The following is a 16,464-nucleotide window of genomic DNA, read 5'->3' on the forward strand; positions in this document are numbered from 1 at the left end:
CACAGCATTGTGTAAAACTGGGCTTTAACAACTTTAGTGCCATATCGACCCAAATATAAGACGACAATTAATCTCAAACGGAACCTTTTTTTCCAAATCAATTTTTTCTAACAAAATGTTGTCAATATCCTTGAAATAATACATTTTCCTTAGCTGATTGCCATACCAACTCCACTTTTTCACAGCTTTATCTTTTCAGTTGTCTTGCGTGTGTGTGTGCGTGCGTGCGTGCGTGCGTGTGTGTGTGTGTGTGCGTGTGTGTGTGTGTGTGTGTGGCAGGAAAAAAAAAAGCTCTGACTCGCTTGGGGAGAAATCGTAGGTGCCACACGTCGTCTTTTTTTAACTTGTTTTTTTTAGACAAAATAGCATTGTAGTGAAATTAGTATAGTGGGTTGATTATACAGACCTCATTACATATATTACATGACATGCTAATGACATACATGTTACACAGCTCAGCTGTTGGCCACCTGTGGTTACTTCGCCATTATGTCCTTTTGGGGCAAACCTGATTGGTTGATTTGGATCTAATGGAAATGTAGTAATGGTTTAGTTCAGGGGTCTCCAACATTTTACAGGCCAACGACCCCCAAACTGATTAAGAGATGGAGCAGCGACCCCCTACTTATATATATAAGTTTGTTACTGTGCAATACAAACATATTCAAATAATACAGCAGGGCTGCACAATTAATCAAATTTTAATCATCATCCTGACTTTGGCTGCCACAAATACAGTTTGTATATGAGGGTGATCGACAACAATATTAACATTTAAAAAGCAGGCTGCGCTGCATATCAAATCAAGCACTTTCAAAAGCGCTGTGGCACAGAACAGCCCTGTGAAGCGCGCTCCCGTCCTCGCCATAGGCCATTGTGTAAGAGCACAACACTCCTGAACTGAAACATTGACCATTATAAGAATTAATGTTAACACATTTTTCCAATTACTATAGCTGGAAACTAGCGTGCCAATCGCTAGATAGCAACTAGAGCACAAATCGCCAGCCATCTTAAATACTCACATTAATATACTATTATGATTATTCATGGGCAGCACGGTGGTAGAGGGGTTAGTGCATCTGCCTCACAATACGAAGGTCCTGAGTAGTCTTGGGTTCAATCCCGGGCTCGGGATCTTTCTGTGTGGAGTTTGCATGTCCTCCCCGTGACTGCGTGGGTTCCCTCCGGGTACTCCGGCTTCCTCCCACCTCCAAAGACATGCACCTGGGGATAGGTTGATTGGCAACACTAAAATTGGCCCTAGTGTGTGAATGTGAGTGTGAATGTTGTCTGTCTATCTGTGTTGGCCCTGCGATGAGGTGGCGACTTGTCCAGGGTGTACCCCGCCTTCCGCCCGATTGTAGCTGAGATAGGCTCCAGCGTCCCCCGCTACCCCAAAGGGAATAAGCGGTAGAAAATGGATGGATGGATGGACGATTATTCATTCATGTTTTTATTTTAATCATGCATGTTACAGTCAGTAGGGTGGCCATATGCAACTGCCATTTACAAAAACTAGACTACATGTTTTTGGATCAATGTTAATGTGTATTTAAAGATATTTAAATTAGGGGAAAATGTTAAAAAAAAGTATAAAAAACCAAAGTCTAATCAACCCAAAACACCCCCGCAGTGCCTTTGTGGATCCCATAGGGGTTGTGTACACCCTGTTGAAGACCTCTGATTTAGTTTACATCGGAAATGCAAATGAGTTACGCAAATGTTTGCACTTGCGCAACAGGCCAGAAAAGAAGTCGGAAGAAGCAGATTTATTTAATCCCACACCTTCTTTGTGTTTTAGTATCTAACGTGACAACATTTTTAGTAGCACGTTTGATGCGTATATTTTGGTGACACCTAGTGGCCACAATAATTCATTAGGTTAAGCTCATTGTACAGTAAGTTGATGCAGACACATTTGTTACTGGATCCTTTCTAATACATTTCCGCATTGAATACTTTGTATGTGTAAGTTATATGCAATATTGACTGCAATATTGTTCAACTCAGGACACATTTTTACATCGGTAGGTTGTGAGTTCAAACCCCGGCCGAGTCATACCAAAGACTATAGAAATGGGACCCATTACCTCCCGGCTTGGCACTCAGCATCAAGGGTTGTAATTGGGTGTTAAATCACCAAAAATGATTCCTGAGCGTGGCCACCGCTGCTGCTCACTGCTCCCCTCACATCCCAGGGGGTCAAACAAGGGCATGGGTCAAATGCAAATGTGTGTGACTATCAGTGGTACTTTAACTTTAACTTAATATGTCTGGCTCGTGTGCTATTGCGTGCTTAGCTGTTGTGTAGCTGCTAGCTCCTAGTAGCCTATATCCTACCAAATGACTAAATGACTTGACTAAAACACAACGAAAAAGCAACCTTGTGTGCTTATTTAGATGTTAACTGGCTGCCCAGCTCTGCACAAGTAAACACACAGCAGGACTGCTTGTATTTGAGATTATATGGAAGATTTTACATGAAAGATGATACAACAATATCAATATCAGGTTGGCACACTCCTCAAAGGGTGCGAGTGTGAAAGTGAATAACCTGACTGGCTAGAATGAAATAACCTGATCAGATCGTAATCAGTATTAACGTTAAAAAAAAGCACAGCCAGGGTAAGCGATTCATTATGAATGTTTTTGATTTTTGTGTATATATTAAATGTGTGTGTGTGTGTGTGTGTGTGTGTGTGCATTTGAGGGATTACCAGATTTGCTATTTAGCTGTAATTACGAGCCCGCTAGAACAGTAAATCTCTGTAGACCTTCATAACGCAACACGTTTGTTCCTCCTGCTCTGGCTTCTTGTGCTAATTACGTAGCGCTCGCTTGCTATAAAAATGTGTGTGTGTGTGTGTGTGTGTGAGAGTGTGTGTGTGGCTTCACTGGCTTGTTTGTATTCCTCTGTGTTCACTGTGTTTGTATTAAGAGGCCATTCATTAGAAGGTTTTTTTTTGTACGTGTCAGCGACACCTTCCAAACATGCACGCTCGCTAAAGTTGAAAATATTTTTGGGGGGAAGAGGGTGGGGGGTGTCACACTCCTCTAAACATGAGGGTGGGGTAGAGGTGGTACTTCAAAAATAAAAGCAGGTGAATCAGAGACTGAAGCACCTGCAAAGAGGGGAGAATAAACGAAGAGTCTCACTCTGCCAGAGGGGAGGTTGCAGTTTTCCAACGCCGTCTCCACTCGCTTTCTGTCGGACGAGAATACCCTGAAGATGCTGGGGGGGAGGGGGGAAGACAACACAAATACACATCTTAAGTTTGGACTCACTCAGACCATGACTGTCTTAAACATATGTAAGAAAGGAAATGCTAAAAACACAGCTGTGGCTGTAAGCGACCTCCTGATGTTGCCACATGGGGGGTTTTACAAAAGCAAAACCGCTGGGGTCTCTAATTAAGCCCAAAAAAGGCATTTATAGCTGTGGATTTTAAAAAAATTATCTGCATCTGCTTTTAAAGTGAGCAAATCCGCATTCAGCTGCTCTGCTTGCACTTTAAAATGTTGCTTACACTAATTAACGATGCTAGCCAAATAATCGCAGTGTTTCCTGAGTGCGTGGTCTACAATAGCAAGTGATTCCCAGAGTCTCCAGTTGGCGCCAGGTAAAAAAAACAAAAACAAAAAAAATTCTCTCTAACGGCTGTGGCTGTAGGCACTGTTGTAGTTTAAAAAAAAACCAAAAAACTGCACATGATGGCAATAACTGCATTTGAAGTATCATATTGTAGCTTTAGCAAGCTCTGCATGCGTTTTAAAATGTCAGCTGTTGGTCGTGTGACTTTTCAATGTTGTTTACAAACAACTCAGCGCTAATAATGCTGACTGAGCAGTTTTTTCCTTAGTGCTGTTACTACATTGGTTGTGTTGCTGCTGTGTTGTACAATACAATCCTTCGTTTCATTTCCACTCTGAATCATTATCAAAGTTAGAAATAACTTGTGATATGTCATGCGTTTTTCCGGAACTGATTCTAATTAACAACCTGTCCTCTGTGCGGTTGAGGTAAACAAAGGCCTGGGACACTATTTACAGCTTTGAGGTTTCCTAGACAACTTCCCCTGAGCTCAGTAGCTACAATGTTTTTTTATTAAACAAAGTTTTAATTATAGCTTTTGAATTAATTGGCTCCTTTTCAAGCCTTACTCACTGCAGTTTCCTTCAGCGTGTACTTCAAATAAACCTTGGATGGGCAAAAGGGTGGAGCGGTCGGGTGGAGACTTACTTCTTGACGGGGATGCGGCCGTCAGGGTTGAGCTGCAGCTTGAGTCGCGTGTATCTGCACACAGCATGACAACGAGCACTGAGACTGTGAGACATTGTGTCATGCGGAAACAAAGTCATGCACACACACACACACACACACACACACACACACACACACACACACACACACACACACACACACACACACACCATATAAACATTAGCAAGCAGGCAGGTTAACCCCTGACAGTGTGCTATAAATAGCTGCAACAGGAGCCAGGTTTAAGTGTCTCCTGGCTAATAATGAATATCCATTACAGTGTCCACTTCTGTGTCTCGGCTCTTAAGCTTATAGGGGGTAAGCTTTATGGGCGTATGCGTGTGTTGGGGGGGGTCACGCTCTGCATTAAGTGCAGCCAGGGGTTGGGGATTTAGGGTCCCACTAGACTGTAGATGGTGCTATTTTTTTAATAATATATAATAATAGTAATAATATATTTCATAAAAATAATACCTAGTTTATAAAAATACAGATCAGTAATTGATTTAAATCTATATGTATATGTATATACTGTATGTGTGTATATGTATGTATATGTATATATATATATATATACTGTATATATACTTGCCTCATGATGCTTATTATAAATTGTTGTTCAATAATAATAAACACATGTGAAATCTTTATGAAATCTGAACAAATGCTCTTGAAACATGTCTAAATAAATGCTGTGTAACAAAATAAAATGGTCGTATCGTGCATGAAATATCAGTACATCTAAAAACAGATACAGTAAGTAATACCTGTGCAAAAGCCGCAATTCTATTTGCACCTTTACCTTTGTTTAGTATTTCTATTTAAAACGGCGTACATATCCCATCTCTCTGTATAGTGCTTTTGTATTTTATTTGTATTGCACATGTTATTAGTATTGTTGTATTTTATATTGTATTGCGCTTTTTGCTATTCTGTTGACCCAAAAAGAACTCTGCACAAGAATTCCAATGTGCCTGGATTGTAAGTATACATGGCCAATATACAAACGTTCAACCTATTAAATACACATATATTTTTATATTATAACATTTTCATGATTTATTTTTAATTATACGTCAAATAAATTTAAGTGTTTGATTGTAATATTTTAACAATTATTTTATGGACTGTGGGGCAAAAATGATTGTGTGCCACAAATTCTGCCTGGCAACAAGAAGCCTGCTAGACATTGGTAATGTCCTGGCATTTTTTCAGAATGACAATATTCTGAAAATGTTTGCCCTTTTTATACTAAAAAAAATACCATTTAATGTTTTTTTTTCTTTTTAAAAGATTACTTGTGTACATCATGAGCTTGAAAAACGCTGATAAGTCTTAACTCGAACATTCGCTCCTGCTATAGTGTGAATGCTAAACCAGTCAAGTTATATTTTAATCTAAGTAATGTAAAACCAGCAAATAACTTGTTTGTTCTGCACATGGAAACACATGCTACTTGTGAGCATACACCTCGGTTGAGTACACTTTAGCACGGTGGAAAGCAGCCTCCTCCTCCTTCTTAAGAAAAAATATCACTTTATTTTGTAGCATGCGGTGCACAACAACAACACCTTGCTGTGAGCAACCAGCGTGACCACGCAGCCTGCTCACTCTGCCATCTGCAGGCATGCTGTGCTGTCAATGGCCACTTTTATTGCCACATAAGTTAATTTGCCTCCTGGAAAACGGAGGCAGAAGTGAAAGGTGACAGCGTTCGCAAATAAACAACAAATAGTTGTGTTTTGTCACCGGGCGACGCATAGGAGCCTCTCTGCGGTGGAATGTTCATATTTAAGGTCACTCAGAGTGAGTTTCATTCGGCGGTCCGGTGCCAAGAAACGACGACTGAAAGGGATCAAACGGCGCTTAACAGTTGCTACACCAGGTCACAGGCGGCGTGACGCTGACTAATGACAAAGACGTGTTTTAAAGGTTATCGGCTGGGTCAGGCGCACATCTATTTGACACTACAATTTATGGCGTGTTATTTGAATGTGTGTGTGTTTGTGTGTGTGTATGTGTGCGTGTGTGTGTGTGTGTGTGTGTGTGTGTGTGTTTGCAGACACCGTACGCTTTGTCCAGGCAGGCCTCTCTGGACATGTTCTGCACCAGGAGGTTGGACGCTAAACTAAAGAGCTCCTCCGCCCATTCCTGTAAGAAAAAAACACACACACACAAATGACTAATTCATTACATTAAAATAGAAACATTAGGCAAAAGGGCGGATTAAAGCAACTATATGTGACAATTGGACCTCTTACTTAGGCTTTTAAAATCATTTAGTTGCGGCATGTTCCAAAAAATGAGCGACACGTTTGCATGGCGACCTAGCGTCCTTTACTATTGCAGTCTACAACACTGGTGAACCAGCCTGGACACCTATTATATTTTCCAGTCGTAGCAGTAATACCAATGTTATTGTATAACTTTTAACGGATGATGAAATAAACAGACAAAAGGTTTTTTTTGTCCATATATATGCCACTTAATTGGCTTCATGTTTAAAGCAATGGTATGTAACAATGTTGACCCCAAAATAAAACTTTTAAAACCATATAGTTCCTACCCAGCCTTTCAAAATGTGACAGCATCTCTGCCATTGGAACAATGGCTGAGTTTGACATACCAGTGGACCAGCCTGGACACCTATTATATTTTCCAGTAGTAGCAGTAATGCTAATGTTATTGTACAACTTTTAACGGACGATAAAATAATCAGACAAAAGTGTTTGTTTGTTGTTGTTGTTTTAGTCCATATGTATGTCACTTAATTGGCTTCATGTTTAAAGCAATGATATGTAACAATGTTGACCCCAAAATAAAACTTTTAAAACCTTATAGTTTCTACCCAGCCTTTAAAAATGTGACAGCATCTCTGCCATTGCCACAACGGCTGAGTTTGACATACCAGTGGACCAGCCTGGACACCTCTTTTTTATGTTAACCCTAGACCTGATGGTAATACTATTGCTCAGAGTTGAGGACTGTTACTGTACAAACATAGCCACACGGTAAAATGATAATTTTTCACCTCTTTAGCGTTAAAAAGCAACAGTATGTGAACATCTGACAAAGATCTGGCTTGTACTGTAAAGGGGAATACCGTATTTTTCGGACTATAAGTCGCAGTTTTTTTCATAGTTTGGCCAGGCTCCAGTGCGACTTACATATGTTATTTTCCTTCTTTATTATGCATTTTCGGCAGGTGCGACTTATACTCCGGTGCGACTTATACTCCGAAAAATACGGTAGTGTCACCCCGGCAACCTAAGAATGCTCTCATTTATGGGTTATAGCAGTGGTTCTCAACCTTTTTTCAGTGATGTACCCCCTGTGAACATTTTTTTAATTCAAGTACCCCCTAATCAAAGGAAAGCATTTTTGGTTGAAAAAAAGAGATAAAGAAGTAAAATACAGCACTATGTCATCAGTTTCTGATTTATTAAATTGTATAACAGTGCAAAATATTGCTCATTTGTAGTGGTCTTTCTTGAACTATTTGGAAAAAAAGATATACAAATAACTAAAAACTTGTTGAAAAATAAACAAGTGATTCAATTATAAATAAAAATTTCTACACAGAAGTAATCATCAACTTAAAGTGCCCTCTTTGGGGATTGTAATAGAGATCCATCTGGATTCATGAACTTAATTCTAAACATTTATTTTGTTGAAGTATTATTCAATAAATATATTTATAAAGGATTTTTGAATTGTTGCTATTTTTAGAATATTTAAAAAAAATCTCACGTACCCCTTGGCATACCTTCAAGTACCCCCAGGGGTACGCGTACCCCCATTTGAGAACCACTGGGCTATAGTGTGAGTGGACCAGCCATGACATCTTTTGTGATGTGTGGGCGCGATGTTGGTTTTCAGAGTCATTACTGTTTTAGTGAGTAAAACAACTTTAGCTTAGCATTTAGCATGTGTGGCTTGTATGCATTTGTAAATCAACCATATTTAATGATTGAACATTTGAATAAAATCATCAGTCTGGCTGCTGCTAATAGGATGAAAATAATCCCTGCAGAAACCATGGCGACCAGATAAGACGTCATTTTAATAGACCAACTTGGACGTTTTGTGTGGCTTGAAATAATAATAACACATTTTAGCCTTTGAGAGAGGAAATTAAGGTGTGTAGTCTGTTACAATTAATATCTGGGGCAGCAAAACAAACAATAAATCCCCCAAATATTATAACTTATGTTCACTATTGTACGTGTTGGAGTACCTTGGCCGTCTCCTCCTGGAAGGCCATGAAGTTCAGGTAGGTGATGTTGACCATGTCAGTGCCGCTCACCACCGTCAGCATCCTGTTCTCCATCTTGCCCGCCAGCGTGCTGACGTCCAGCAGCTCGCGCAGCTTGGCCTCCTGAGCGACACACGGAGACAAGATGGCGGTCGTCAGCAAGGTCACAGCCAACCAATGAACAAAAAAAGAACCTTGTGTTAACTGTATTGAAAAGAGCACCGCTGATGTCAGCTTGTCAAGGAAAGAGGTCGTGCACTTCCTAGTTTGCCCTTGAAAGGCAACAAAACTGATGAGTGTGTGTAAAGCACTCCCTAAACGATGACAAGGTGGGGCTGTATATGGGGAATTGAAAAGCTGAGATTGCACTTGTCTTAAACCACAATTTTTATTCAAATTTGCAGATTTTATGTCCCAAAAAATCCCAAATGGGTAAAACTAATCTAACTGGGAAAGCCAAGCCCTATGTCCCAAAAGTAAAGAATCCTTTCATTATATCACCTGAGGGAGCACTCTCCAGTACTCCCTCAAGGGAATCCAAAAACTGGACATCTTTATGTGCTCGACGCCTCAACCGTTGGTATGAGTTCATCTACAAAACCATTCTGGGTATCACTCCATCTTATCTCATACTTGTCAACCCTCCCGGATTTTCCGGGAGACTCCCGAAATTCAGCGCCTCTCCCGAAAACCTCCCGGGACAAATTTTCTCCCGAAAATCTCCCGAAATTCAGGCGGAGCTGGAAGCCACGCCCCCTCCAGCTCCATGTGGACCTGAGTGACGTGTCAACAGCCTGTATTCAAGTCCGCTTCCCCACAATATAAACAGCGTGCCTGCCCAAACACGTTATAACTGTAGAATGATCGAGGGCGAGTTCTTGCTTTCTTATGTGGGTTTATTGTTAGACAGTTTCATTAACGTCCTCCCAGCACGGTAACAACACACAACAACAGCAGTCATGTTTTATTCTACCGTAAAGCAGTTTGTCTGCCGTAAACAGCAATGTTGTTGTAATATATTGAGTTGGAGGCAATAACCAGGCGAGGTGATGAAGTACGTCTCTTTACTGTAGAGTTCAGAACAGACTCACACACTTGACGTCAGGTGCGCAACACCACGTAAATCGTTGGCCAACCAAGAAGTAACCCCAGTACGCTATAGCCAACATTCACCAGGAGATGGCAACAGACAAACATAGATCACTGTATTACATTCCTCCCCTTTTAGAAATGTAGAAGTTACTCAAAATAAATAAACAACCCAACCAAAAAAATGCAGCAGCTCAATTAAAAAACTGTACTTAAGCCACATTCTTTTTTCTTTTTTTAGTACTGAACTCTTAACCCTTATTTGTAAACAATAACATGCTTATTATACAAACAGTATTTGTACACCTTTAACACAGATTTTTATACTGTCTTCAGAGATTCCGTTTTTTTGGTGGTACTCGAAACCTTTCTGGGTACCTGCGAAAGGGTGTTCAGCATGGTTAGAAAAATAGTGACAGAGAATAGAACAAGGATGGACAATTCAACCCTTAACTCAACAATGAGTAGATGAGTGTTATGTGTGTGTATATGTGTAAATAAATGAACACTGAAATTCAAGTATTTCTTTTATATATATATATATATATATATATATATATATAATAAAATAAATATACATATAGCTAGAATTCACTGAAAGTCAAGTATTTCTTATATATATATATATATGAAATACTTGACTTGGTGAATTCTAGCTGTAAATATACTCCTCCCCTCTTAGCCACGCCTTCAACCACGCCCCCGACCCGCCCCACAACGACCACGCCCCCCACCCCCCACCTCCTGAAATCGGAGGTCTCAAGGTTGGCAAGTATGTCTTATCTGTCTTGTCTTTTAACAAAGAAACAAGGAAGTCACAATCTTCGTTCAATGAATGTTCTGCAATTTGTCGTCCCCAAAATAAGAACTGAACTGGGCAAAAAAGCATTTAGGTTTTCAGCACCGAAGGCTTGGAATAACCTACAATCGAATATTAAACTTCAAACCCTTGTTACATTGAATGAGTTTAAAGCTTCTGTGAAAGGACTGCAGTCTACCTTGTCTGTATGCACATGTGTCATGTGAGCAAGTTTTAATGTTGTAAATGTGATGTTTTATGTGTTGTTTACTGTTTTTAATGTAACCTTGCTGCTGCCCTCTTGGCCAGGTCTCCCTTGGAAAAGAGATCTTTGATCTCAATGGGATTTTTACCTGGTTAAATAAAGGCTAAATAAAAAAAATAAAAAAAATAAAAAAGTGTGGGTACTGTGAGCAGCTGTTTGATGCATAAGCACAAACAACAGTCAGGACCGTCCCCTCACCCTAATGTGGAGGGAAGCTACTCTCTCGTCTACTGGGCTGAACTCCAACGTGCAGGCTTTGAGCCAGGGGGCAACAAGAATTGTCACCCCAACCTGTCGCCACTCACTGCGTGCAACGCCAGAGTGGAAAAGAGTCCAGCCCCTCTCGAGAGATCTGGTTCCATAGCCCTTGCTGTGCGTCGAAGTGAGTCCGACTATATCTAGCCGGAACTTCTCCACCTCGCGCACCAGCTCAGGCTCCTTCCCCCCCCAGCGAGGTGACGTTCCATGTCCCAAGAGCTGGCTTATGTAGTTGAGGATCGGACCGCCAAGTGTCAAGCCTTCGGCTGCCATGCGGCTCACATTGCACCCGACCTCTATGGCCACTCCTATTAGTGGTGAGCTCATTGGAAGGGGGACCCACGTTGCCTCTTCGGGCTGTGCTCGGTCGGGCCTGGCCACCAGGCGCTCACCATCGTGCCCCACCTCCGGGCCTGGCTCCAGAAGGGGGGCCTGGTGACCTGCGTCCAGGCGAGTTCAAGTACCTCGGAGTCTTGTTCACGAGTGAGGGAAGAGTGGAGGATCATGAGATCGACAGGCGGATCAGTGCAGCGTCTGCAGTAATGCGGACACTTTATCGATCCATTGTGGTAAGGAAGGAGTTGAACCGGAAGGCAAAGCTCTCAATTTATCGGTCGATCTACGTTCCCATCCTCACTTATGGTCATGAGCTTTGTGTTATGACTGAAAGGACAAGATCACGGGTACAAGCGGCCGAAACGAGTTTCCTCCGTCGGGTGGCGGGGCTCTCCCTTAGAGATAGGGTGAGAAGCTCTGTCACCCGGGAGGAGCTCAAAGTAAAGCCGCTGCTCCTCCACATCGAGAGGAGCCAGATGAGGTGGTTCGGGCATCTGGTCAGGATGCCACCTGAACGTCTCCTTAGGGAGGTGATAAGGGCACGTCCGACTGGTAGGAGGCCACGAGGAAGACCCAGGACACGTTGGGTAGACTATGTCTCCCGGCTGGCCTGGGAACGCCTCGGGATCCCTCGGGAGGAGCTGGACAAAAAGGCTGGGGAGAGGGAAGTATGGGATTCTCTGCTTAGGCTGCTGCCCCCGCAACCTGATCTCGGAAAAGTGGAAGAAAATGGATGGCTTTTCTTTAGTGAATCAAAGCGCTTTACATAGTGAAGCTTGACCTCTGAATCTTAAAGAGACTAAATGTTCCTTATTGATCTATTGCATTATTCAGAGTAAAATTTCCACAAAACAGCCTGTGATAGATAAAGGAGCCATATGTAATCATTTAATGTCAAGTCATCATTAAATGGCCCTGATATGTCAAAAGGCATTAATAAATCATGTTCTTTTCAAATACCTTTATAGCTGATAACAGTAGTTCAGCCGGGATATGCTCAATTCCAAAATTAGATTTACAGCCCCGAAATCATTTTGATGTCCCGCCCTCCACCGTTTTAACCAATTAGAAAGTCTGTGAGTGTATCACATCCAGGTTACCAGTTACGCACTGCCATCTTCTTCTAGCTAGGTAAAGTTACTAAACATGTCAGACCTTAGTAAATCTAAAAGGCCTCGTTACGATTCTCAAATTATTCATGACAAAGCCAGGAACAAAACGAGGATTTGTATCGAGGATGCCTTTGAAAGATGGAGACAATTGAAGGCGGAGAAGATTTTTCCATCTGACGCCAAACTTGCTAATTTCTTCCTTGATAGGTAATTAATGCATTTATGTTTTCTTATTACTTGTAATAAATGGAAATTGACATTTCATATGTAAACTATATTGTCCAATACAGTCTGTGATCTTGTCTAACAAAGCTAGTATGTCCGTGTAACGAATGCTTAGCATGCTAGCCCGGTCAATGACACATCGACATATACGGGGGAAATATATGCCTGTTAGCCTGTATGTTGATGTGTCATCCAACTGACAGGGCAAAACATATTTTCGACAAATAAAACCTATGTGAATATGGGTAGTGTCAGTGCCTATTTGGTTCTCAATATGCTGATACGCTGAGGAGATGAGTTCCAACATTAGCATGGATGTCATGGCAATGTGAAACGTATGGAGACAGCCAAATCACATGATAAAATAATTCCTCATTCATGTTTGCATATTGTGGACTACATGTACCAAGTTATATGACAATCTGAAACGTTTGAAACAGTAGCCTATAGGCATACCTTGGTAAAATGTCACCTCTTTAGTTTTGGGCATACATTAGGCTGCAAAGCATGTTGTATTTATTTTCACCAGTATAACTATTGCTAGCGTTGGTTGTAGTTCGTTTTAGTCTTTGTTTTCTGATAATACTGTCAATAACCAAATGATTGCCATTTGTTGTAAGCATGACATATTTATTCCTGAAAATAGCCCAAGTTCTGTGTAAAGTGTGTTGGTTAGAGATTTGTTATTTACAAAACGCTTGTCTATTCAGCTATTATGGTCCCAGCACATCAACCTCTAGTAAGAGGCAGTGGAAGTTTGAAGTTCCACAGAATTTTGACCGTGATTGTCAGGAGTTGTAGGTGACGAACCCCAAGATGCAGAGAAGGCGGAAGGCATTGTGCGGGAAAACATGATTTAATGTCCATGAAATAAAGACAAAAAACACAAACCAGGAACTAGGAGGACAAACTGGAAACAGGGAACAGGGATCCAGCAAACAGGGACTAGGAACAAAAAGACAGTAAGCTACAAACAGCTACAGAATATAGCTTACTGCTACCGCATACAGCTACACTGACATCGACACGACAGGTAGGAACGACAATAATCCAGCAGTGACTGGAGGAGAAGGCAGGTTTAAATAGCAGCTGGCTGATTGACACCAGGTGTGGCCAGGTGCCAATCAGCCACAGCTGAGGGGACACCGCACTCAGGGAGACAAGTAGGAAATAACCAAAATAAGAGCGCCGACAGGAAATAAAGACAAACAGAGGAAAAACTCAAAACATAACTAAACTGTCAGTGACAAACCTGACAGTGATTGCAGAACCATTTCTGGCCAGATGATTACATATGGCTCCTTTAAGATATTGCTTGGATTCAAAATGATATCACATCCAGCTCATGTCCGCCTCATTGAATATGTGTGGTGGTCAAGCCAGCGTCTGTTCTAAATAAGTACTACGCGCCATTTAGTTTTTCTCGAAGAAAAGTACCCTATGCTTGCGTTGTTTTCGGATGTAAGAACCGTTTAAATCGTGAAAAGGGTACAATTTTCTTAAGAGTTCCTCGAGAGGTAATCAAGAAGGGCGAAAGAGTGCAAGATTTTATGAAAGACGACGACAAAAGTAGCGAGCACACCAGTCCAAGGGAACAGAGCCGAAGAACGCACAAGTTTGCAGTGACCACTTCGTTTAAGGTTCGTTTGATAGACTTTTAATGTTTAGTAGAGAGAACAAGTCCCTACCTTATGTCAAAAATGATTTACGACCTAGCTGTAAAAAATTATTTACGACCTAGCTGTCAAAAATGATTTACGACCTAGCTGTCAAAAATGATTTACGACCAAGCTGTCAAAAATGATTAATGACCTTGGGGTCAGAGGTCAAAGGGGGTGGGGTTATGGAAAGGTCAGAGGGAGGGGGGAGGAGGGGGGAATACACCTTGTGTCAGAAATGATTAATGACCGTGATACACCTTGTGTCAGAAATGATTGATGACCCTAGAGGAGGAGGTGGGGTTATGGAAAGGTCAGAGGGAGGGGGGTATGAGGAGTCCCACGAGTCCCGCAGCCGGCCTTGTGAACCCCGACAAAGTCATGGGAGGAGTGGGGGAGAAAAGTTGGAAAAGTAGTCAAAAGTCCTCAAAATGTTCAAAAATCACACGCGTAATAAACAGCATGTGCTCTCATTTTCACACACACACGCACACACACACACACACACACACACATATATATGTGAATGGGTTTGGTTATAACAAAGTATTTGTTAGTACGAGCGCCAAGAGGAAATGGAAAAGATGGAGAAGCCCTTTGTTTCAGCAGCCGTGATTAGTGAAACGCCAGTTTCCATTTATAAAAATAATAAAACTTACCTGGCCGCTCCTCGCAAAAGTAGAGTTTTTTTGAAACGCACTCAAATTCCTCCAACCGAGTCTTTGCGTGAGAAATGGTGCTTGGATGCTTACGGAATGGTTGGATCTTTTGGATATGTTTTCAAATATCAGACAGGAGATATTTGCTTGTTTCAGCTGAAAGAGAGAAGAGACGAAAGCCCTTTTTCGATTGCTTCTTCGCTATCAACCGTGGATTGGGATGTGTTAAGTCTGACAATGCCCGATGTCCTTTGGCATGATCCTTCTCCGATGGAAAAACGGGTAAAAGGAAGCTTGTTTACTTACCCGACGATGGATGAGTTGAGTGAGAGAAGAATTCTGTTTAGTGCTACTTGGGAGACGAAATCTTCGGCCTCAGGTTGTTGGTTTTTCCGCGCCAGTCTCCGTGCTCCTAAAATCAGCGGTTCCTATCCGCCCCAGTTGACCGAGCCAGACGTCTTTTCCCTGGAGTCTTTCAACTCCGAATGCGGGGTGTTTACACCGGTGGTGGTCGTGCCCATAGCGGCATGGCGAGAGTGTATGGGGGAAATGAACGAGAAGATAGACGTCTTGTTTCGAAGCAGTCGGAATTGGAAATGTAGGGTGACAACGAGAAGAAGGTTGGGCTTTGAGACCACACCCCCGACGGAGTACGAAAGGACCTCCCCCGCTTCAGTTTCAACCAATAACCTTCAAGGGAATACTCCCGCCGAAACCTCAACCAATACCATTTGAAAACAACCCTTCCGATAGTCTGATTGGTCGAAACTTTTTTTTTTATCGGACTCCACCCCCTTTGAAAACAACCCACTCCAACAATTTTTTGACCAATCCACATCGGTTCCTTTTTTTTTTGTACCTTTTAAAAACAAACCATTCCTGCAATTTTTGACTAAGCCACATCGGTTCCCTTTCTGAACGCAAGGACCTCTCAAACAAGAAAATGGCAAACAAGACAATTAGACGCGTAAAGACCTGTTTTATACCACAGGACCAATTAAAACAGACTGATGAAGCAACCATGGATGCAGCCATGGCTGAGATTTTTAACCCTCCTGAGACGACGGAGGATGCGTACGACGAAGAGACGCCTTCAGTCCCGCCGTGTCGCTTCAGCAGATGCCTCGGCAGACGGGGGATGAAAACCAGCGACGCTACACAGTCTTTGCCAGACAATGATGCGGAGGAGGAGGAAAAGGAGAATTGTTTCGTAAACATAACTCCGCCAACATCCCAGCCACCATCCCCGTCACTCTTGGAGCCCACATTGCACATGATGAAACCGATGGGGGTCTGTTGTTGTTTTTCGCCAGCACGGTGAAAACGGCCGTGTTTCATCTCCTCAGCCAGGCCATTTGCAGGTTCAGGCAGAACGAGTGCTACGGCTGCTGGGTGAACCATCCGAGCCAGAGACAACATCCATGCCTGGAACCCTACGAACAGGACTTTCTGCTGTACAACTACTCCGAAATCGTCAAGAGTCTGCGTACGCCTAAATTCATTCAGGCCATTCAACGCTTGCTGATGCTTCGTCGTATTAAGGC

The 16,464-nt window shown here is 42.1% G+C and overlaps 1 protein-coding gene across 1 annotated transcript in view; it reads right to left on the bottom strand.

The window, feature by feature from the left end:
• Positions 1 to 16,464, bottom strand: part of plcb1l (phospholipase C beta 1-like) — a 331,247-nt gene that overhangs the window by 100,892 nt on the left and 213,891 nt on the right. The window contains 4 exon segments of the mRNA XM_061929877.2: positions 3,160 to 3,235; positions 4,244 to 4,297; positions 6,336 to 6,415; positions 8,502 to 8,642. Coding sequence (XP_061785861.2) covers positions 3,160 to 3,235; positions 4,244 to 4,297; positions 6,336 to 6,415; positions 8,502 to 8,642 — 351 coding nt within the window.

Source organism: Nerophis lumbriciformis, linkage group LG34 (assembly GCF_033978685.3).
Source record: "Nerophis lumbriciformis linkage group LG34, RoL_Nlum_v2.1, whole genome shotgun sequence".
In the NCBI taxonomy this organism is placed as follows: Eukaryota; Metazoa; Chordata; class Actinopteri; order Syngnathiformes; family Syngnathidae; genus Nerophis; species Nerophis lumbriciformis.